Raw genomic sequence first — 25,537 nt, forward strand, 5'->3', positions numbered from 1 at the left:
AGGGAGCTTGGCTTGTTCAGCCTAGAGAAAAGGAGGCTCAGGGGTGACCTTATCGCTCTTTATAAGTACATTAAAGGACGCTGTAACGAGGTGGGGGTTGGTCTGTTCTCTGATGTGCCTGGTGACAGGATGAGGGGGAATGGGCTAAAGTTGCACCAGGGGTGTTTTAGGTTGGATATTAGGAAAAACTTCTTTACCGAGAGGGTTGTTGGGCATTAGAACGGGCTGCCCAGGGAAGTGGTGGAGTCACCATCCCTGGAGGTCTTTAAAAGACATTTAGATGTTGAACTTAGCGATATGGTTTAGTGGAGGACTTGTTAGTGTTAGGTCAGAGGTTGGACTCAATGATCTTGAGGTCTCTTCCGACCTAGTGTGATTCTGTGATACCTACTTTATGTGAACTGTGATACAGCAATTTTCCAGAAACTGCATGTTTATAAACAAAGGTATATTCCAAACATTTCTTTCCTGCTCTGTTGAATACAAGGTCTAAACTGACTGCCACCTTTATTATTCGAAATTACTGTACGTCAATTGCTTAGCTGGTGCTAGTTACAGTATGAGCTCCCACAACAGAAAATGATCATATATTTGAGAGGAATTTTCTACCAGAGCTATATGAACTGAGGAACGTCCAACTCCAAAATAATATATAACTTTTGTAACATGTAACTTTTAATATTATTAATTTTGTCTCAAAGCATTTTGCAGAACCTGCTTTCAGCTGCAGGGTGCTTGCTTAACTTCATTCCTTCGTACTGTAAGACTGGTCACAGTTTGGAATTTCGGTATATTTAAAAAAGTAAAACACCTGAAAAGAACCCTTCCATGTGATCATAACATTTCTTTAAAGGGGGATTTTTAGATTATTTTACTCTTAATTAAATACCATGATTTTGTATAAATCCCAAACATACCATGCAGTCTGCCTGGCTGCAGCCCTACCAGTACCCTCCACCACCAACTGAGCAGGTTATCCCATTTTTGAACTACTAATACATTTCAGACAAAAAGGCAAAAATATACTATATTGAACAAAGCCAGAATAAGTAAATGTGATGCCATATCATAGAATCTCACATAGAACAGTAACATTACAGGAAACATTTTATTACTTTGGAAAAATTTCTCAGCATAATAAGGATATGCAGCACAACACAGTAAAATTAAGCACTATATAGCCATGCATACAGCAACAACAACAGAATCCTCTTCTACAGCCAAAAGAGATTTCAGAAGTCAAACTCTGACTTCTGATACATTATATTTAAAATGACATTTTGCTTTTAAAGCAGGGAGTTGGACTAGTCCATAGCTCCACAAATTTCAATCTTTACATGCTGTCTTTGTAACCACAGAGGGAAACTTAGTCTCTCCCTAAAGATTAGAAACTGTCTTTAAACTTATGAAATTTGCAGAGGTTAATATTAATAGTCTAGTTGACTCCTGCAGGCAAAATTAATTTATCTCTAACATCACCACTTTATTATTTTTCTTTTTTTAATGCAATTTATAAACGTCTAAACACAATAGGAAAGACATTAAAAGTGAAGGGTTCAACTGTTATTGAACAAGACATTTTCTCAAGACGAATGCAATGCAACATCTGCTGTCATTCGTTATGCAGTCTGGTGAAAACTTGGCTCAGGGAGCATTTCCTCCCCAGCGAATTGAAGTTACACAGATAAGAAGAGATGGTAAAGGAGTAATTTGAAATTTTGTTCTAGTAAAATTAGGCCAGCAGAAAATTTTAACCCTCCTTGTCTGGGACATGAATGACACAGGACCTGTGACACAGATGAACGTCTGAATTTTGTTGCCTGTAGGGAATTTCATAAAATAATGGAGTTCAACCATTGCACTTTCTGTGCTTAATAAAGGCAATACAATGTTGAAATCATTATTGTGAGAAATCATTATTGTGATAAAAGTTCCAGATATTTTTATATATACAGATGATTCCTAAAGGCTACAATTGAGGAGTGATTTGCAATTTATCTTTCTTGCTCTGAGGTAAAGCAACAAAGTGGCATAAAAGGCCCTGGAAATCTACTGAGTTCCTTGAATTTGAAGAGATTTACATCCGGTGAGAATCTATTCTAAAGATTATTGGGTAATTTGATTGTCAACAGCAGTAAACTTGAAAAGCAACCAGAGGAAGGACATTCTACTCACAGAGACTGTCAAGTTGAGAAGTTCAGTAACACCTCAAAAGTGGAGAGGGAAAATTTCCAGATGAGCTGTGTTGTTGGACAGAGATGTTGGATAAGCAAGTGAGTATGCAGAAAGAGTACATTTGAAAAGGTAAGACTATTAATATGCATTTAATTACCATCTAAGAATTTATTGTGGTAGCCTAAAGACTGAGACTTTTAGGTTCTCTGCCTTTTCTTTTTTTCTCTTTTTCTTTACATATTCCTAGTGGAAGTAATTAATTGGTAAGATAACATTCTCCATATCAAATATTTTGTATGGGAATATATTTGCTATGCTTAACTATATTAAAGCCAATATGTAAATTACTTTTCTTTGTTCAGGATAAATAATAATGTTTCCCAGATCCTCCAACATCTGAAATAAATTCTAAGAGTAGCCAACATTAAAAATGAATGGCTAGGCTATTATACATTTGGCTAGTCTGTTATGAACAATTGGATGAATGAATTGAAATGCTTGTATTAGGAGATCTCTTCAGACTAATGCTGGATCTTTCTGTCTTTATTGTTATTGTATAAAGTTGCAGCTGGTTCAGTACATACACTCAGCTTGTATGTGAAGTAGACTCAGGCCACTGATGATCTGAATGGGACGTGCAACTCAATACAAGGCAAGTTTCAAGTTGTTTGTCCAGATTTAAAAAAAAATAAATAAAAAAAAATCACTTCTCCCTTCATTTCAGGAAGTCCTTCACCTCTATATAATTCCATGGTTGCTGCATTCAGACAAGGCTGACAATGTCAGTAATTGAAGTTATAAAAAACAGTTTAAAGTCTCAGTTTTAAAAGTGAATCACTTTGCTTTAGGACTGTTTTGCTTATCACATTTGTCTTTTATTTTAAAGTGCTTTTGTTGTTGTTTGTATTTACTTATTTAAGTGATCTCCTCTCCTCTGGCTAGAGTTTTGTGTCTTTCCCTCTCCCCCCTCCCCCCAGTGAAGCAACTCAACCCTTTTTTAATGCTCTGAGTTTAGGTATACTTTGATCAATTTAATAACCTGTGACACTAGGTTCCGAGCTGACAAACTGAAAAACTAGTGCCATTGGATATCAACCAAATATGAAAAAAACAAAAAACAAAAAACAAAAAACAACTAGAAAAACAAAGGAAGTGTTTCTAATCATAATTGAATTTATTTTTATTTTCCCTTCTAGATTTCAATGCATAGGACTACAAAGTCTTATTGGATTACATCATATACAAAAAAAAAAGAAAAAAATAATAGAGAAATACTAGGTTATTCAGAAATGCAATGTGCAGAAATACAATGTTCAGAAATATTTACTCTCAATATACAAGAGATGCTGGTAACAAGAGTGCAGAAATTATACAATATACAAGATAAGCTTTGCATGTTGAAGAATGAGAAAAATCTGTTTGGTGTTTGGAAGTTCTTGCACTTTGTCCTATTTCAATTTTCTCCTGCACTCCACTGAGGGAGAGTCAGAGAGTGGCTGTGTGGTGCTGTGCTGCTTGCTGGGTTAAAGCACAGCACTGTTGATTTCAAAACTTGATATGTTCTGCTTAAAATTAGCATCTTAGGGAATATTTCCAAAGAGTATCATTACAATACATTATTTCTGAAGTTCCTCTAAGAGTAATCAAATTAGTTATTCATCAGGTTGCTTTTCTCATAAATACCATTGTGACTCATGTTGAGAAATTATGTCCTAATTAAGACTCACATTTCAACTAATGTGATGTGCGTATATCTAAAACACATAAGCAGTAAAAGATATAGCTACATAACTCATTTTAGTCTGAAATACTAAAAGCTGTAAAGTTTTCCAGAAACCAAGAACCTACTAATATTTTATATCCTATTTCTTCTTATCCAATCAAAGTTGCAATCTTCCTAGGTACTGAAGGAAGTTTTAAGGACCCTTCAAATTCAATAGGTTGAAAACTAAAATGCACTGAATAGGGGGAAATGTAGAAAAAATAGAATTTCTAACATACATTAAAACAGAAATACTCAAGGTCAGAACGTGGACCTCTTGCTCAGGTTAAGTAATCAACTAAACACATCTACTGAAGTTAAATTTTATTTCAAGAATTATCTAACTGTAACAAAGAGATCAAGATTTTCTGCTGTAAACAAGACTTCTGGAAAAAAGTTCACAATAATTAAATGAGTCTGTGTCCATTAAAATGGAAATAAAATTAAATTAAATTAAGAAATATGAAAACGGTAACTGATGGATAATCTGAAACAAAACAATAAATAAATAAATAAATAAAAACACAACAACAACCAAGAACCAAAACAACATTAAAGAGGAAGCAATTACTGAAAAAGAAAAAAATATATATATCTTTCTGTCCTGGTTTCAGTTAGGACAAAGTTAATTTTCTTCCTAGTAGCTGGTAGAATGCTATGTTTTGGCTTAGGATGAGAAGAGTGCTGATAACATGCCGATGTTTTAATTGTTGCAGAGCAGTGCTTACACCAAGCCAAGGATTTTTCAGCTTCTCGCTCTGTCCAGCCAATGGGCAGGATGGGGGTGCAGCAAGAGCTGGGAGGGGACAGACCCAGAACAGCTGACCCAAACTAGCCAAAGGGGTATTCCATACCATCTGATGGAATGCTAAACAGTATATAGGGGTGGCTAGCCAGGGGTTGAGGGCTGGACTGCTCAGGGTTAGGCTGGGCGCTGCCAGTTCACCCAGCCCAATACTGGCAGTTAGTACTTTTATTAGTAGTAGTACTATTATCATCATTATTGTTATTATTATTATTGTTATTATTATTTTCCTGTCTTAATAACCTGTCTTAATCTCAACTCACGGGCTTCACTTTGCATTTCTCTCCCCCATCCCAGAGAGGGAGGGGGGAAGGTGAGAGAATGACTGTGTGGTGCTTAGCTGCCAGCTGGGTTAAACCACGACACTTTCTGAACTGTTTCTCAGAATACTTGCTGTATGTATAACTTGTACTTTTGTCCTTAAAATTGTGTATTTTTTTTTTTTTTCTGCTACTGATGAAAGGTTCAGGGTGAAAAGCTACACAGTACACTTAATTTCCCAATAGTAAAGACAAGACTGTTTTCCTATGTATTTTGGATGGAAGATATATCTTAAACAGGAACTAACTATCACAAATATAAAATTAACAAAACAAAAAAAAAAGTAAAATTAGACAAGAACCTGTCATGTTACTTCAGGAAAGTCAGAAAATTACAAAAAACAGTAGCTAAAATTAAATAATTTGTGATAGAATCTGTATCTTCTCCATCTTTACCTTGTTCAAATGGAAATTAACTTGTGAATTCAAAAATTATTTTTTCAAATACAGAAACAACTTTGATGATTCAATTTCATATTGCCATGTAAGTCAAAAAGCTGCTTGCTAATCAGACACTACATTTTCCCCCCAAAAATAACTAAATATACATCATGAGACCACCTATAATAAATAACTATAATAAATAATCCAAACCCCAAAATACTCCACAAATGAGTACAATGCCCAGAAAGAAAGAAACAGGACTTCAAGAAAATGAAACAAGCAAATCTCACCTTTTATTTGACTGAAGCCAGTATTAACAGAAATTGCTCCCACCTGTCTATCACTCAGAATTCACCTCAGCAGGGAAGGACAGTGAAGCAAGCATGCATAACATATTATTTGGTTATCTAGAGTGTGATAGAACTTGATGCCTGGATATTACAGTAAGAGGGAGACAAGATTTACAGACTTAATACTAAATGTTGTCTAGAAATTAAGATCAAACAAATGGGAGAGAAATTAAAGAGCAATTTTCAATGAAACTATTAATAAAAATCAACCTAGTACAGCATAAATTAAATTAATTACTTTTAGTAATTAAAAGTAGTAGAAAAAGAAATGGATTGCAATTTTTTTGATGGTTAACAAATCAACTTTGATACAAACAAAAAATGAGAATCAGATAATTTTAAAACTATTGCACAATCTATAGCAGTGTTTCACTTTCAAGAGTTCTTACGTATTACCAATACTTGTAACGCTCTGTGTCAGAACACGAGACTCCCTTGATTTCCATTTTAAATAAAAATACACTTCTGCTCAACAGGATTCAGAAAATCCCCAACAGCATTATTTAGAGGACAGCTGCTGCAGTGCCTACAGTAGGCAGTATGTATGTATGCAGGCAATTATGTGAGACATTGGCCTCCCACTGTTGATCATAATTTTTAATATATTGTATTTATTAAAAATTAAAAAAGACCTTGTATTTATTTAAAAATTGAGAAAAAAGAAATTATAACTATTATCCTTCTCTTAGACTATATCTTAATAATAAAAAACACTTGAATATTAACTATATATAGTAGAATATATATAATCAAATATATAGAGAAGAAAGTATACCATAGAAAATAAGCCATCCTACTCTACCATTCCCAATAATCAAAAGAAAAGCAATCTATTTTTATTACAATTATTCTTATGAACCCTAATCTTGAATTTCTTGGTTTTGTAAGAATTATTTTTCAGTCTCTTACAACTGTTCTTTGTGAGGTTATATTTTAAGGCATAATACAGCAATGGACTAATGGGCTATTAGTATTGCTATTCTTCAAACTTCTATTTTGACCTTACCAAATACTGTTTCTGGTGAGTAACACATATAAAAGTGTCTTGGTTTTGTCTCGGGTAGAGTTAGTTTTCTTCATAGAGACTCATATAATGCTAGTTTTTTTGCTTGCTTGTTTTATGTTGTTCAATGAAAACACTGGTGATAACACACTGATGATTTAGTTGTTGCAGAGCAGTGCTCACACAGAGCTGAGGACTTTTCAGCTCCTTGTGCTGCCCTGCCAGCAAAGAGGCTGGGTGTGCTCTGGAGGTGCGCAAGAAGCTGGGGGAGACACAGACAGGACAGCTGATTCAGACTGAGCAACGGGATAGTCCATATCATACGGTGTCATGCTCAGCAATAAAAGCTGTGTCAAAGAAGGAGGAAGGGAGGGATGTTCATAGTGATGGCATTTGTCTTCCCAAGAAACTGCTATGTGTGATGAGCCCTGCTTTCCTGAGAGTGGCTGAGCACCTGCCTGTGGATAGGAAGCAGCGAATGAATTCCTTGCTTTGCTTTGCTTGCATGCGTGGATTTGCTTTCCCTAGTAAGCTGTCTGTATCTCACTCCAGGAGTTTTCACACTTAGTGTGAGAACCTTTCCACCCGGGGAAAGTAGGTGAGTGGCTGTGTGGTACTTTGCTGCCTGATGGGGTTAAACCACAACAAAGAGTCAAGTGCTTCTAAGCAGCATGTTGATTCAAGTGCCAAGAACTCCTCTGTTAAGACTCCCTAGACTTTAGGGAATCTTATGTGTTTCCACATTAGTTTAGGCAGAAGAGGATGTTTGGTTTTTTTTTTTTTTTTTTTTTTTTTTTTTTTTTTCCCTTCACAGGTTCTCAGAAGCATTTGTTATATACAGATTTTGATCCATGAATAAGCAGATTTTGCATTCAGGTCCTATATGAGGGCTGGTGAAGAGTATTTATACCAACTTGAGATACTCAGCAGGAAAGACAGTAGATAAAGGTGTTAAATGATGCTAGGGAAAAAAAAGAATCTCACTGAAAATGTATCTAGGAACTAAATTAAGTAAGTTAAATGTTCTGTGTTTGAATGCGTTAAGTTGGCTCAAGCATTTCACAGTTTATTCTTCTTCTCCTTGACAAGCCAGCTACTTTTCCCAAGAAGAAAATCATTTTCTGACAAAAATGGTTTTTCACGATTTTTTTCCAGACTTTATATCTTTGGTGTAAGCTTCCTACTTCATCCCTTAACAGTCCCATTTTGCTAAAACTCCACAGCAAGTAATAAACTACAAAATGGATGTATGTATCTTCTTTGTAAAACAAATAATACCAACTTTGTATTCTCCTGAATAATTTATTTTAATGTTAATTACTCAACTAAAATATTGCTACTGACAGTTTCCTATAAAAATTAAGCTTAGCATTTGATTTTATTTCTCCAATTATTATATATGCAAATATATATATATATATAAATACATATACTTAAAGTATATTTAAAATATTGACAATGGCAAAAAGAAATCTACAGTACAAAAATGCAACTTTGTGCAGAATATGGCCTGATGCATTCAGGGGAACGACAGTAGGGCATTCATTAGCCTCCAGAAAGCCCCTTCCAAAATTCACTCCTAGAAAAATTAGTTGGACTCTTTGTCATACTTGGCTTAGCCTGTTTGACCAGAAAGGGTTCAGGGTATCTCTCTATATTTTCATTCCTTCTTTGTTGTGCCCCACCTAGAACATCATTTATGCTTAATAGCATCTCTGTTGAGTAGGAAAAAAATTGAGTCTTCCCTCACAGCACAGAAATATATGTAGATAGATGCACACAGATTGCTGGGTAGATAGGTAGGTAGGTAGATTTTACGTTGTTCCTTGCCTTTTTATTTGTTTTGCTTTCAGCATTCACTTTGGGTCATATAGTCAAAGACACTCAGCAGAAAATTTGGTTTCAGACATGCCAACCCTGTACCTTTAAAAAATAATAGCAATAACACCTTTTTTCCAGGGTGCACTCTTCTTATCTGGACAACCAAAGTCTGTTGCTGTTTTTACTGGAGGCTGTTGATGCTTGATATTTAATTTTTAATTTTTAATATCTCAAGTCACTGTCTTTATTCTACCTACTGCCACAAACATCATTAAAGAAAAGATCATAGTGAAGTATATAAAAGTGCATGAAAGTAGCATACTTAGCATTAGGTATTTTTTCCCTGTAAGAAACTACAATAATTCTCATATTACCAAGGGTATTAACTATGGTTAAAAGTGAGGTGACAAGGGAATGGTAAAACATAAAATGTACATTCATTTTTCCATGTAGGACTCCATTTTTACCTTAAGTTTAAATACACGTATAGTTCAAATACATTTCCAATTACAAAGAAAATAAATAATCTTACTGTGAAAGAAATGGATCATCTTGAACAGGTACCAAGCAAACTTAATTAGCATTACTTCCAGGTAAGTCACATTTTTAAACCTAACTACCATCTCTAGGTGTATCCTTGGTATGTTGCAACTCCACATAGCAACTCAGAAGTATGATTGTGAACACAAAATGATTACGATTCAGATGAGGCAAGCCACTCATAACCTGAGAGATAGGTTTAGGCCTTTTCTAATCTGGCAAATTGAAGGTCAAGAAGACTAAAAAAAAAAAAAAAATGTCCTTAAAGAGCAATCCTGAAGTCAACTGAACACAATCCTGAGCAAGCTGTAGCTGACGTTGCTTGAACCAGCAGAGTTGGACTATATGATCTTAAGTCCCTTCCAACCTAAGTGGCTCTGTAATTAAAATTGGAATTATCAGTTGGAAATATTTCAAATAGAATTACAAATGATTTAAAAGATGGGAAAAATCATTCCTTTGCCAAGGATGAAAAAGTCATTTGTGGAAGTGGGCTACTTCAAATGAATTTGCAGATTGCTTCAACACAATTGGCTACTTTGCATTTGTACACCTGAAAGTTTCCTGAAAAAAAAGTCATGTATTCAGAGCAATGCATTAAAATTATAGGAGCATTCAACCTCCAAATAACATAACTACTTTGAAATTTACTGTCATAGCAGTTTGATAATTGTCCTTAAAATTGCAAACAAACAAACAAACAAACAAACAAAAACAACAACCTCCTTCTTTTGCAGAACAGCCTAAAAAAATCTTAAAAAATCCTAAAGTAATGACAGACATTCTGCATTACACACTTGAAATAAAAACCATAACAGCCAAACCTACTCTGAACAAGAATGGCTGAAGATATCAGTACTGGTGATGACCTTTTCACACTAAGTTGCTTTCCATATCCTTATCATATCTTTGTGAATGCTGCATTGATAGCACTTTCTCCCTCCATCTTTCAGAAAGGAACAAGACAATAAGTATTTTAATTTGGGAGATTTCATCATTTTTAATTTAAGTGTAGCAACAAAACATATTTTAATTAGAAAACCTTATTATTACAACTCATTTCTATATTTTAATAATATTTCAAAACTGAGTAAACTTAAGCAAAAAAGGCGAATCTATCAGATGGTCATTACTTGTCCTTAAGGTTTTTGTCTCCTTATTCTCCACAGTCATTATTCTACATAAAAGTGACAGCATAAAATTCAAATAAATAAATCTTCTGCAGCAACTATTTCTGATCAAAGGTCACTTGTTCTTTTACATCTTCTAGGCCACTTGCCAACAGATGCCAATCAGCAAAACTACCGCCAACCATTCCCTAGGGACAACAAGAGACTGTGGGAGCAGAGTCATTCTAAACAGCTACTAAAACTCAGTGACTGAACTATGTAAGAATATCTATTACTGTCCTCTTGGCTTTAGATTTTGCTTTGTCTCCTTTACTATCATTAGTCATGTTTTATGTCATGTTTTTACTCGGTATGTTTTACACACTATAAAACGTTGACCCTTTGATACTGCAGACAGGCTTTCCATATACTGTGGTTATTATTCATAATCTCCCAGAACTCTGTAAAGTATCAGTATGGATCCTAGCAACAATAAAAGGTCATATAACTATCTTTAAAATGTCAGCCATCCAGTTCATAAATGCTCACAGAAGAAGTAACAGTGCATTCACAGTGTCTCCAAAAAAAGAAGTATGTCAAAAAGTATCTGTACTGGTGATGGAGTCATTCCATATTGCCCAGAACCTCTAGTGGCACAGAATTATAATGGTCTGTTCCTTTAAAACACAGCCCCCACCTGCCCTTTAGTAACCACTGCTGTTCATCTGACACACCAAATAGTGTCCTTATCTTAGAAAAATAGAACAGAGACCAGTAGAGCTGAACTGCCCCTCTGGACAAACATCTGTTGAGGTTCACTAACAAAACTAGTTTTCTTTCCAACAAGATTATTCCTCAGGGTTTTGAAATGAAAGCTGTATGCTGAAAATTACACCGTGTCAATGCAGCAATTAAATGTTCCACAGCTAAAGAGAAGTACTGAAAGTAAGCATTCCTTTAAAGAAAATACACACTTCCTATTTACAGTGGCACAAACACAGAAACAGGTTCAGAGTCATACACTGTCTGAAACCTAGAGCAACATTTTGCATATTCAGAATATTAAATAAATTAATCTTTAACTCCTACTTTCTCCCTTGACTTGCAAAAAGAAAGACATGCTTTTTTTTTTTTTTTTCTTAATAACAACCAGTCTCTTTTTTTTTTTTTTTTTTTTTTTTTTTTTTTTTTTTTTTGGTTTGGTTTGGTTTGGTTTCCCTTATAATAAAAGGGAAAAAGGCAAGGATTGTACCAAAATTGGAGTCAACAACTTTGTCATATTTAACTGTGGGATGGTAACATGGATACTTTTGCTGTCTGTGTAAGATGCTCAAGTTTTCCCCTCAATTGTCTGTCCCTTCTCTCTCAAAAATAAATATGTTTCACAGAGTTTCCCCCTTTAGTCCCATGGTTACAACCACAAGTAAGGCTACATATTACTAAGCCAATTCAAAATGAGTATTTTGAAACAATCCTCATACAAAACAAAAAGGTTCACTTCTTCACCAGGTTGAGCAGTAAGATTGCCCTCCTCAATCCCCCAGATCAAGTAAGAAAGCTACGTGGATCTTTGATTAGGAATTAAATTTGCTGTCTTCTTGCACCAAATAGAGAAAAAGGGGTTTCATGGCACTAATTGTAATTTTAATCCCTCAAATTTAGAGAAAAAAACAACAAACTCATTCACACAAGTTAATCTTACAGGTCAGATAGACATGGATAGGCTCCAAATATTTCAGGTTCTATGAAACCACCCAACAGACAGCAAACCTCATCAATTAATAATGGAAAACTAGCATTGTGTAACAGAGTGAAAATAACCGTTAGAGGCCATTAATATCAATTGACATAAACTCCTATGGCTCACAAGAAGCACAGCCTTTACTTGTTCTAAATTATTTGCTTCAAGCTTAATGTACTTAGAGAACTGTAGATACTGTAGATGCAAGTGTTCTGTCTATAGATTGTGTAAGAAAAAAAAAAAAAAAAAAAAGAAAAGAAAATTGATATATCTATTCATTTAAGTTTTGAACCATCTGATTACTATTCAGTGCATGTCAGATCCAATATGACATTCATCAACTAATTACGTTTTGACAAGAATCCAAAAGAAAATACTTAGGCAATCAAAACAGAGACAGAATGAAAAAGAGAATGGCACCACTTTAGGAAATGCACTAAGAAGAGCAGGATGACAATATGACAATATAGTAATATGCAGTTGGGACACCAAGCCTCACTCACAATGGGTTAAAATAAATAAATAAATAAATAAATAAATGTTTAAAATACAAATACTTAAATACTGTGTACCAGACTCCTGATCAGGCTCAGTACTTGATTGTGAAAAAGTTTTCAGAGTGTTTTTGCCAGATAATCTGGATTATAGATTTATTATTATCATTAATATTATTACTTGCTATTTTATTGCAGAATAGAGATAATTCTTTTGCTAGGTCCAGCTAAAAGAAATGTTTTAGAAAAAAAAAACTGTCTTCTCTGTGCAGAGATACCCTTGATACATCTGATATTATGCTCTAAAACATAATGATTCTTGTGGAAAATATCAGTCATAAAAATTCAGAGGGCCATATTTTAGAAAAATGTACACTTACAGTTCTCAAAGAATACAAAATTAACAGAATAACTACTAAATATTTTAAACATGTATTATGTATATGATATATTACATATATAACAGAATTTCACCAGTTTTAGAAAGAATCTTGAATTACATTCATCTAGTTAAAATCAGTACCTGTTTCCTACAAAACAAACAAAAATTCAGAAACACCAAGAAAGTTTGCAACATCAAAGCTCATCTTTCTTTTTTTTGTAATCTTGATCTCCCACACAAGTACAACTAGAACCACCTGTATTCATTCACAGTTGCTAAGGCACAGAAATGCTAGACATTAAAAACAGAAGTAATCTTCAATCTTCTCCTGAATGACATAATACATGTACAAACCTTAACTTCATAATAATTATATGAAGGACCCTATACACATCCTGATAACCTATTGGACAGATTGCCCTCCCAGTTAAATTATTTCTATTATAGAATAAATTTAACCTAGAAAATTTCCTTTTGCAGTACTAAAGCTGAACACTTATAGCTCCTTCATTAACTCCATGCCTAACAACCTGTACAACAGAGGACCACAGAAAATAATATGAACTCTAACCTTTTTTGATACAAGATGACATCAAATTACTATTAGGCAAAGTAAGTGCCTAAAATACCACTATGGTTACAGTATCTAATTATAATTCTTGATGTCATAGCATTTTTTTGCAGAGTTTTCCCCCCATTACTCCAGCCCCTTTTAACATTTATTTATTTTTTAACAACTAAAAGAAACCCTTTGTCTATTCATCACCCTTGAAAAAAAGCAAAGCCACCAGATGGCATTGCAGCACTCAAATATTTTTTTAATATCCACATTATAGGGAAAAATCTGTATGGATCAGTAAGAGAGTCTCTTTCCTAACCTACTTCCTGTTTCATGAATATTAAATAATTCATAAGCAAATACCTCTCCTCATCACAAGTAAGCTATCAAATACCACTTGGCCTGAAAAGAACAGACATTAAGAAACATAAGTTGCTGAAGATATAAAACCATGTGGATAAAAAATCTACTATTTAATTCAATCTAGTACAGGATAATTTAAAGAAAAATCATAGAAAGGAAAGCATTTAGAAATGCATTATCAGGAAGTTCACATAATATTAACAAGGGCTGCTGTGAGCAACAAATACTCAGTAGACTACATTTTTTTAAATTTAAGCCAATCCCTGTAAAAAAACATGATGAACAAATCAAAATATATAGACTTTAATTATTTATTCTACCTTTCCATCAACAGGACATGGTGAGCAAACAGAGAACTAGTTTCAAAAACAAGATTCTTTGAGATATTTTAAAAAGCCCAGTGGTGCAAGAGTTAGTTCCCCCTTCAGCAGATCACATGTGCAAAATTGTTCATTGTTCAAATATGTTCATCTTTGCAGTTACTTTTGAAGGCTCGGAAGACTCTCTAGAGGCTTCATTCATGGAGACTTCACTGTATACCTAAAATAGGTAGTTAACAAACATTATATCTACCCTGAAGTCACTTTTTGGAATGGCAAAGATTAAGGGAAAAGCTTCTTTCACTCTTAATTGAGAAGGCGTTAAAATTTGTAGGAGTTGTGCATTCAAATAAAATTGACAGAAAAAAAGTGTGTGCTTAAGCCTAATTTAATTGCAGACCTAGATATAGGAATATGTTTCTTTTTTGCTTCATTTTTCTATATTAATTAACTTATTACTGGAACTGCTCATGCAGCCATTTTTATTAGTTGCTCAAAATTATTAGATATTAGGTTAAAATTAGATGAGGTTAGACTAGTTATCAAAGTTATTAGGTGCTCAAAATGTGAAATAAACCCATTTTATATAAAATAGTCATCTGAAACTGTTCGTTACATGACAGAAATAATTTTAAAAAATAAAAACAAAACAAAAATAAGATGTATATTCTTTCAGAAAGAAACAGAATCAAACATAAAAAGATAAAGTGTTACACAGGTATGTCACACAGCTGTGAGCAAGCTAATTTAAATTGTTTTCCTGATAATATAATAAATATTTGATTAATAATTTTCCCTATACATCCTGTATTATCATATTTACTTCATGAATATCACACAGTTGTACAAGTTTGTAACCACTCTCCTTTTTATGAAGAATTCAAGGACTGCCTTTAACTAAAGTCATTTAGGTACTTAACATAATGACAACTCTCCTAATCAAACATTTAATCCAATGCAGCACAACCTAAGTTTTCTCTTACACTGAATTTTTAACCTGCTTTTCAATCAACAGAAGCACAGACAAGAATAGCATGTTGATCCTAATTAATTACATGTAAAACTAACTCTGTGGTATAACATAAATCCTGAAAGACGGTCAGCATTGTTATTCATTTCAAAAAGTAAAAACAGAATTTGAACCTGCAAATATTTCCACATTTTTGACATCCTCACCACCATTCTGAACGTAGGTTTTCACATTCTTGACTGTTCAGAGAAGTGGCTGGAAATTCATTTATACCAATGGGATAGCTCCTACTTTAATTAATCACTATCTTTTTAGCGAAGCTGATATAATCCTTATAGAAGTAGTTGAAATATTAGCAAGAAAATCCAACTAATAGCGCATAAAAGACAATTTTCAAGGATATAATTCTTTTTAATATAAATATAATTCAATTATTTATATATATATTTATATTTATATATTGCACAACAAAAATGGACTGAAAGGAACAAGTCACAGTTAGAACAACAATTCAGCATACTAATGCAAAAACTTCTTCACTTTTAAAACATTCCTTTTCCTTTTCTTGATAACAGAGAAGGAAGATAAAAAAAAAAAATGCTTCTCTAAAAGGTGATACTACTACACCATATTTATTACACCATATTAACATATTTTATTACACCATATTTACATCATATCATAAATATGAAAATATGCCACCATCTTCACTTTGCTATTCATTTAACTCTGATTTTTCAGGGACAAAGTGAACTCACGGGTAGAACTGAGGCCTTCTATAGCACCACTAATTCATTTTTATTTCATTTTTTTAGCTCTTTAGCTCATAAGTCAGAATATATATATTTTATTTATTTTAAAATTATAACATTTGGGAAAATTTCACTCAAATAAGGAAGATTTCATATTGTGAACAGAGAGATTTATTATTAACTGAGATGGAAAAATAAGTAAGGGCCAAAGCAGAGGGTGGTGGCAGCCATTAAGTGCAAATATTCATTTATTTTGAAATTATTTATTTTTCCAAAAAGGCATGCAAAAGATATTAAAGCCTTTACTTTTCCAATTTTAAGTAACATTTACATCATGTTTCAATTTAGCGTTACTCTTAATTCATTACAATTCTAAAATTGAGTCACACTGGATTCCAAACAAGAGGTTCAGTTTTCTTATTTTCATACAAAAAAAAAAAAAAAAACACCTTTCTATATTCAAGCATTACAGTTTTCTATTTTGCTCTTACATTCAATTTTTATGTAAGAAATAGAAGTATAATGGCATTCAACTTTTAAATAAATCAGAATCACACTTCATCCATCTATAACAAGAAGACATTCCAAGAGACAAACTAATTAACTTACGGTAAGCAGGTGATCCATGCAATACAAACAACTAAATCATGTCCTTGGACTAAAACCATGTCCTTGATCTCTGCATCCTCTGATGAGCATACCCATGTAAAACTAAAGTTTGATTTTCTGAGTTGATTTTATTCCCTATTTACAACTGGTTACTTGCAGTAGTTTTAGGAGACTGTTTTTATTTTCACACTACAGATAAATGAATATTATTTTGGCAAAACTTCTATGAAAGCAAATAAGGTTATCTTTGCAAGAAAAAACAGGATCAAAAAATAGTACTTCCAAATAGCCAGAGGAAAAATTAAATTAAATTAAAATAAAGTAAAATAAAATAATCAAACCATGCAGCATCATGCATGTATTACATTCCATCTACTTCTATACTATTTCTTCATGTCTAAAGTCACTAAACAACATGACCAAAGGCAGAAGGGTCTGAAATTTCTGTAAAAGTCAGATTTTTCCTTTGCACACACACTACGACAAAATAGTCTTCCTAGCAATGCAGCTGAAGGAAACTATGTACTGTATCAGCAGATCTCATGCATCAAGAACCATGTTAAAGTAAGATGAGATCCAAAGATTTCCGTTACTGCTTTTACTGCTTTTTCATTTATTTATTTTTTTTTAAAAACAACATCAGGATGAGAACATATTCAGAAACTCTGAAAAAGTATTGTGTCTTCTTTCCTTTGGCTGGACATCAATTACATTTCTTTTCCAAAGAGAAATTAAAATTAATATTTTATTTACCGCTTTTCCTTTACTTGGTTAATCTCAGAAAGAGAATACAGACAAAACTGATGAAATAGAATGCAAAGACAACCTGGGTTTGTATCATTATAACATTCAAATAGAAAGCTGGCTAGTTTTTTTGGCTCCTTAAAAATGGATGTCATTGTAAAAGTTACTTTAAGAGGATCAAAAATATTTAAACTAAATTTGGATTGAGGCCTCAACCTAAAGTTCACAAGTACTAAACTGTAATCAAATGGAAAAACCTTGTGCAAGCAAATTCAAAATATATCTGTGGTATCAGTCTAGGCAGACATCATACTGCAAACACATCAACCATCACCAAGTCCTTGGCTCTTTACATACTAAGTAAAAGTCAGTTTTCTTCACATACTAAGTAATAGCCAGTCTTCAGTTTATATTTTAATCTCAAGTTTTGGTTGAGGAATAATTTACAATTAGAGTGGTATTCCTTATTTACCTTCCTTCAGTCTACATTTCTAGTCACTAAACTATTGAAGAGAGAACCCATTTCATAATGTTGTTACAAGTATAATCCATTCAAAACACAAAGTATTTAAACCATTGCCCAAAATATAGAAAGATCTGTGCCCTCCCTAAGCATCACTTAAGAGGAATTACTAGTGTTACAATTACTAGTATTACTAGCAGACAACTCCATCTGGAAACAGATTAAAGGCGGGGAAAAAAAAATGAAATCAGGGCCAGAATTCTAAAATAGTACAACAAAAGACACCTAAAGCACTCCAATGCCAAAAGGAAAATAACTAGTAAAAACAAACCTAATTAATTAATTCTCTCAACATGGGATCAATCCTTAAGGATTTAGTTTTCCTTAGTCCCATTGAGCAAAATAGGAATTTGCAGAAATGTTATCCTATAAATCTTTCGTTATCCGATGAAAAGTGAAAAAGGGGAAAAAAAAAGAATTTCAGGATGACTAAGAATGAACTGAAAAACACACAATCTTACTATTGAAGTTCCCTTTATTTACATATGAAGATAAGCAATCTATAATAACATTATGAAAGATGATGGGCAAACATACCACCTCTGCTAGGTTTCTGAAAAAAAAAAAAAAAAAACACCTATATTTGCTGCATCAACTATCAATCATTTGCTCTTCAACCATGTATCAGGTAGTCCTTTTAAAAATCTCTTTCCTGTTCACTTTCCAAGGTTACTAAAACCATGAAAAAAATACGTGATCTATTATTTGTATATACATATATATGTATATATACGTATCACTTATATGTATCACATATATATACATGATCTACGTATTACAAAAATCCGTAGCCTAAATGAACTGCGTAACCAAGAGATCCTTCACCACAAAATATATAGTCAAAAAGATAAATCCAGTAGCTTATATTAAAGACACTGGCTGCAACAAGGTCTTTTAAGTAAGCCAAGTCTTTTAATTCCTGGGGATAAGATGGGGAAAAAAAACATTCTCCTTTAACAGATCAATTGTTATATTGTTTTTACACTACATATCTGTAGTATTTAACATTTTCTTTTTTCCATCAAGTTCACACCACACGATAAAAATATATAGAAGCTACCAACTTTTTTGACGCAAAGTTCGAAATCCTCTTAACTATATTTCAAACCGTCATAACAATATCTTAGTGTATATTTGTAAATTTTAAGATTTTTTTTTTTCCCCAAAACATATATCATAACCACAGAGATAAAGATTTACTTACCTGATCCTCTTTTGGTCACAACCTTCAAGCTCTGAGTTAGAGTAGCACACAAGAGAATCAAATTTGGAATGGGAGCTTTCATCTTCTATCTTTCCACAGCTGTTCCCTAGAGTTCAAAAAAGAAAATACTGGTTTTATACTGGTACTGAAAAAAACATTGCAGCAAGCAATTATACAAAATACTGTCACTGTAGAAATTTAGATATATTTTTTTTTGTGAGCAGCTTAACCCACCAACATGATATATCACTGCTTAAATAAATAAATAAATAAATAAATAAATAAATAAATAAATTGAAATCACCTTAAAGCAAACACATGGATGCACTACATTTAAACCAGGAGCTTGAGTTCTAATTTTGTCTGCATATTGAAAATTCATTGGGTCCCTGTTAAATCCACATAACAGGATCATTATTGATCAATTTATCCTATGAAAAAGTGTGATCTTTTTATTAAACCTGAAAAATAAAATTATTTCTTTGAATCATTTTTCCCTAAAATTATATTATTAATTATTATTATTAATATTATTAATTATATTATTATATTGAGAATATAATAAAATACTGTTTTTTTCTTTTCTTTTTCTTTTTTCTTTTTTCTTTTTTCTTTTTTCTTTTTTCTTTTTTCTTTTTTCTTTTTTCTTTTTTCTTTTTTCTTTCCACATTCATTTATTCCAGAGATTGAGCACAAGATTCACAATGAAACAAGCAATTAAACACAAATCTGGTCATCTTGTTAGGAATAGTGAAAAGGGAACATTAACAGCCCACCAGAGGAACCAGCAGAGACTCCTGTAAGTTCCTTTTATATGAGCTGAAATCCCATGAGCAAAATCAGTCAAACATATTCACTGCAGCAAATGTGAAGTGAATGTTATTAGGATGGGAGATGGATAGATCACAGGTTGTAGCTCAGCCTTCACCTCTAAGACAGGAACAAAGGTTTCTATTTCTATTGTTCATGGTCTTGGGGGATGAAGCGGTATAAGCAGCAGATGAAAATGGGGAGTACATGTTTTGTTAATTTCCCATATAACTCAGAGGGTGTAAGAGTGTAATCTAGTCATGATAGTGCTCCAGCTTTGTTTTTCAATGGTTGATAGGACTAACAACCCACATTTCAATGTGTTAAAAGATGGAATGGGGGACAAAGCTGCCTCTGATTAGTCAACCTAGATGGCATAGCCTATTATCTGTACTCAGGATAGTATTTTATGCAAAAAGAGTTATATAATGAAAGAAAGGGCTGAGATCAATGGTTCATTAATATTATAAACAAAGACCAAAAGAAACCAATGTGGTCTTGATATCGACCTCTGCTGATCACAGCACTTTACAGCAACTGGTAACATTTTCAAAATAAACCACATGGTATGAGCTTTGATTTCAAAAGAGACTTTGAATCTTTTGCTCTTTCGTTGGCAGTCAAGTTACTCTGTACCCAAGATATTTCTGAAAGCAGTATCTTAAAATATCTTTACTTCAGAAGAGAACAGGTTAAAATAAAAAATAGGGGGGATGTAAAAGAGCACATTATGGGAAGAATCACTTAATGATTCTTGAAGAATCCTTCTTCAAGTTTTATGTTTCAAGGTATTTGAGAACTAATTGCAAACTTACTTCATTCACGATTATGGCTTCATTAAAGATGAAGGAGTAAGAGAATGCAGTTTGAAAACAGCAGTTTGATATCTAATTTTGATACTGACATTTATATAGAGATACACACAGGCAGTAACACGTTTGCTTATTCACTGGCTGTTAGCAAACTCTAGCACTCCTGCACTAATTTAAAGCTCTCTCAATGAACCCTACTAACTCCCATCCTAAAACCCTTTTCTGCTGATGGAAAAAGCTATTCCTGTCTGTTGTCAGTAGGCTTGGTCTCATGTAAATTGACTGAAGGTCAAAAAACCCAAACCCCTGCTGGTGACACCAGGCTCAGAGCCAATTATTAATCTGCTGGTTCATCATGTCCAGTCCCTCATTATTTCCTGTAACCGGAGGGATAGAGAGAACACGACTTCTACTCCTGAACCCTTGACTAGTCTCCCCAAGGCTCTGAAGTCCTTCTTCATAGTCCTTAGAGGAGTTCTTCCTATTTCATCAATGCCTAGCTGAAACAGCAAAAGAGGATAATAATCTGAGGGCCATACTAGCGAAGGAAATTTCTTCCTTACGTCTTTAACCCAGGCCCCCAGGAGGCAGCAGACTTCCCTGTGTAGCAGGTCTGGTCTGCATATTGAGCCTTCATCTCCCTTCAGCAGCAAGTCACCAATGACAATGACCCATCTTTTACTCTTTACTGAGGAGGTTTTAATGCATTGGGTTGTCTGATTAGACTTTGGTGACACCTCCAAGTAGGAAGAACCATCACCCTCACCATTGTCCAGTTGTCCTCGCAGATCAGTGTACCTGTCCTGCAGGGACAGCTGGAGAGGTAGGGGAATCACCAGGCAGGTGGACATACTATGCTTGTAACACCAAGCAGGAACCTTTTGCCATTGCCCCTGCCCCCCAGTTCATCATCATTGTTGTTAGGGGGAGAGGAAAAGGGGGGTTCACTGTAGCAGGAACTCTGTCTGCTTGCTGGTCCCCTCCTATTACCTGCTCGCAAGGCAGTAGGGCGTGATGTGTTTCTTATGGAGCCTCTGCTGGCTGCCTAAGCCTGAAGGCTGGTAGGGACTGGCTCCACCAATCTATCTCCCTCTCACTCTCCTTGATGTCCTTCAGCCTCTCCACCTCTTCCTTTAGGAAGAACCTAAGCCACGAGGCTGAGTAAATCATTTACCTGGTCGCATCTGACGCAGGTGTTGTCTGTCACCCTGTACTGCAAGGGCCAGGCTCTGGCACTCTCTGCAACCAGAGACCTGTGCAGTCGTATGTTTGTGTGGGGCCTCTGTCTGTGTCTCCACACTTTTCTTGACAACAGCCTTCTGCCAGGGTGCAACCATGGCAAAACAGCAGACTTGCTAGTTCTGTCTACAGTAGCTTCCTCACTAAAATTGCAAGTTGTACGAGGCAGAGCTCCCAGAGAAGACGGAGGTGGAAAAGGGAGGAAAGGATCCTCCCTGCACTCCTCCATGCCTGCCCCTCTCTGAACTGCCCGTGCTAACTGCCAAGAAAGTCCTGTTTGCAGCACTCCCTAGGGATTGCTTCTAGACAGTAAGGGGCTGGCTGCCTCGGCGAGTGTCTAAAAAATGGTGGTGATGCCCAATTTAAATGGCCCACCACTGCCGCTGCTGTCTCTCGCGAGGACTGCTGGGTCCTGGTGGCTCCCTTGGCTGTCTCAAGCCACCTCGATGCCAGCATATGGGCCTCTCTCGCCTCATAAGGGCTCTCCTCAGAGTTTACCAACATTTATCTTATGTTTCCACACCTTTTCCTGAAAGCAGGAGAAGCTTTTTTTTTTTTTTTTTTTAAACGTATTATAAAAAAAAAATTAAAAACTCAAAGAAAAGACAGTAAGTTGAAGATCACTGTAGAGGAGTCGCTGCTTTATGCCTTTGTACATTGTGAGATTGGGGAATCCGGCTCACATCATTCTCATGACTGACTCAGAGCAGATGTCCCAGGTGAATGCCTCAGCAATTGAGCAGTCTACAAATTGTCACCTATTGAAATCAGTTGCAAAGCCAATAAGCAGGTCAAAAGGAAATCAAAAAGAAACATCTCAAGAGGATCTTAAAAAAAATCCACAGAAAATTCCTTCTCTAATGTCATGAGTATGTCTGAGGCCTAGATGCTGAAATACATACAATTATTTTTTTAACTGAAAAACAAAATAAAAGGCATAATTCTGAAAAGCAAAATTCTTAACACTAACTTCAGTGTGACATCTCATGAACTGGAAACAGCCTTCCTTCAGCAGTTATTTTATTGTTGTTTTGGTCTGTTCTTTTTGTTTGTTTGTTTGGTTTGTTTTTTGTTTTTTGTTTTTTACTAAAACAGGTACTTTTTAAATATAGGTAGTAATTTAAAATATATATATATTATTTCATGATTAAATGGAAATAGCATGTCTGCTGTTTCTGTAAGCAATAAGCAGATATACAGGTGATGTATGCATCAAAAAAAAAAGGCCTTTTTAATTTTTACTTTTTTTTTTCTTTTTTTTTTTCTGGTTTTCAGTTACCTCTTCCAGGAAGCTAATACAATGTATGGTAGAAACAAAATTCATTGCTGTGTCTCAAGTTGTATTAATGCCAGCATATTTTACAAATTCTTTGGCTATGAGGATACTTGACTTTTCAGATGAATAGTAGAATAACAAAATATTTTAGAATCAGGGATTTTTAATTGCCTTCTTCTTTATATGATAGCAAGAACTGAAATATAGTAGTGGGTTGTTTATTTGCATGAATAACAATATCAAAAACATGTTGAATGCTTCTAGATCAATATATTTCATGCAAATTTTAACTAGGTATGAAAATAATTTTCATAAGGTCTTTTTAATAGAGAATGTTATTGCTTCACACAAAAATGACATAAGAAGCCTCTGGCAGCTGCATTGAGTATCTTAGTTTCCACTTGAGGCAGAAATAGAAATACAGCTGTATCTCAACATTAATGTTCATTGGGGAAATGCCAAGCAAGATTTTTTTTCTTACTTGTTATAAATACTCACTGTAAGGAAAATGCATACACTTACACACATGCTCCCCAAAACAGCTCAGCAGAAATAAAATTAACCACAGTAAAGCAATTCCTGATAAGGGAGGCAAATTGAAAAGAAAAATCTCTTTTCCTAATTTTACTTATGTTCTTTTTGGGTCTTTCCCAAAATCTGAATTACACTTAATTGAATTAGGAAACTTTCTGTTGGCTCAGTCCCTAGCAATAACTTCAAGGGTTTGTATCTCAGTGTTAGTCTATGTATGCTAGCTAGCGTCCATGAGGTAATTAGCTGAAAACCATTTTTTCTTCCTGTGCTGTCTTTCTAACTGTGAAGGATATTCTTTTAAACATGTTCTAAACTACTTCATTATCTTCCATCAAATCCCCTCCAAAGGGGGGGGGGAGGGAGGGAGGGAGGGCGGGAGGGAGGGAGGAAGGACGGAAGGCAGGACGGAAGGAAGGAAGGAAGGAAGGAAGGAAGGAAGGAAGGAAGGAAGGAAGGAAGGAAGGAAGGAAGGAAGGAAGGAAGGAAGGAAGGAAGGAAGGAAGGAAGGAAGGAAGGAAGGAAGGAAGGAAGAAAAAGCAGGACCTTGTCCCTGAAAAATACTTCACAGCTCTTCTGTAGTAATGTGGTTTTCTGAACGTCTTATCAATGTAACCAATATTGTCTATTGTCATAGTGTTTCCCACTTCTCACATCTCTTGAAATGTACTTTCATTATAAGCATAAGGAAAAAAGGAGTCTTTCTTTAGATAATCTTTCTTTAGGAAACTGTCCTGCACCTTGAACTATGGGGTTAGTGTGTCATGAAAGTGCTAAGTTAGCTAATAAGATTAGTTTGCTTTAAGGAAGGCAGGCAGGCAGGCAGACAGGAAAAAAAAAAAAAACTAACTCTTCATTTAAATGTGTATTTTCATGTGGCAGAAAAGTCTTTAAACGTAAGTGAAAACCTCACAGTTTTCAGTTTCCTCTCTTGGAAAGCAACAACTGAGCGAAGTGATGAAAGTTTCTTTCTTTGGTGCTGGCGTGCTGGCATTGTGGAAAAAGGCACAAACTTGTCCCTGATAAATTATGAAAAGAAACAAAATTGCAAAGAAATACCACACCTAAATACATCAGAAAAATAAATAAATAAATAAATAAAAATAAAACCTCAATGCCTATTCAGTAACAGTCTCTTTCTAAGTGACAGTTCCTTTCAAATCCCTGAACAGCATGTCATTAGATCTCACAAAGTATGAAGCACATGCACTTACAAAATATAGTATAGTACCTTTGTTACATGCAGAATACAACTTAAACAGCTTAAAAGTAATTGCTTTAGATTTGTAAATTGCAAAGAAAGGGTAAAATTAGAATCAGTGGGATTTCACAAGCGAATCTCAATTCATTGTCATGATTTTCTACAAGTGTCATGAAACAGGAGAGCCTTAACAACATTTAAAATGTTAGTTAGAGGAACATACACCTGCTTCAAAAGCAACAGGCTGTACAAAGACTTTCCAAAGTCTAAGAAAAAAGAGTCATCAATCAGATTTTCATAATCAGGCATTCATAAGAAACTAGTTGCAAGCCCCAGATAGATATAAAGAAACAATTTCTCCCTTTTTATGGCCTAAAATATGTCAAGATAGATGAAGAGGAAAGATTCAAAGAAAACTAACTTGAAATACCGTCCTGAAAGGAAAAAAAAAAAAAAAAAAAAAAAAAAAAAAAGCCCTTCTTCCAAATCATTCTGCATGTGTAACCAGTCTTCCACCTATTATGGCATTTATGGCATGTTCCTTTCCTGTGAGGTATCTAAACTTCACTATCTGCTCTTCTGTTAGTTCCTTGAACACAGTGTAGCTTTGCTTTTGGGAACTGAGTAGTTATTTCTTGTTCTTGTACCAGTCCAAAATTCCACCTCTGCAAAGACTGACAAAAGAAAGTTTTAATATCAAATATAATTTTATTGGATAATTCTAATTGGATGTGTTTT

At 34.3% G+C, this 25,537-nt stretch overlaps 1 protein-coding gene across 5 annotated transcripts in view; it reads right to left on the bottom strand.

Moving 5' to 3' along the window:
* IL1RAPL1 (interleukin 1 receptor accessory protein like 1) overlaps window positions 1–25,537 on the bottom strand; it is a 759,868-nt gene that overhangs the window by 649,772 nt on the left and 84,559 nt on the right. For all 5 annotated transcript variants that reach the window (XM_032184130.1, XM_032184112.1, XM_032184122.1 and 2 more), the window contains one exon: window positions 18,931–19,036. In XM_032184130.1, the coding sequence (XP_032040021.1) occupies window positions 18,931–19,012 (82 nt within the window). In that variant the 5' untranslated portion in view covers window positions 19,013–19,036. The remainder of the gene's footprint in view (window positions 1–18,930; window positions 19,037–25,537) is intronic.

Source organism: Aythya fuligula, chromosome 1 (assembly GCF_009819795.1).
Source record: "Aythya fuligula isolate bAytFul2 chromosome 1, bAytFul2.pri, whole genome shotgun sequence".
In the NCBI taxonomy this organism is placed as follows: domain Eukaryota; kingdom Metazoa; phylum Chordata; class Aves; order Anseriformes; family Anatidae; genus Aythya; species Aythya fuligula.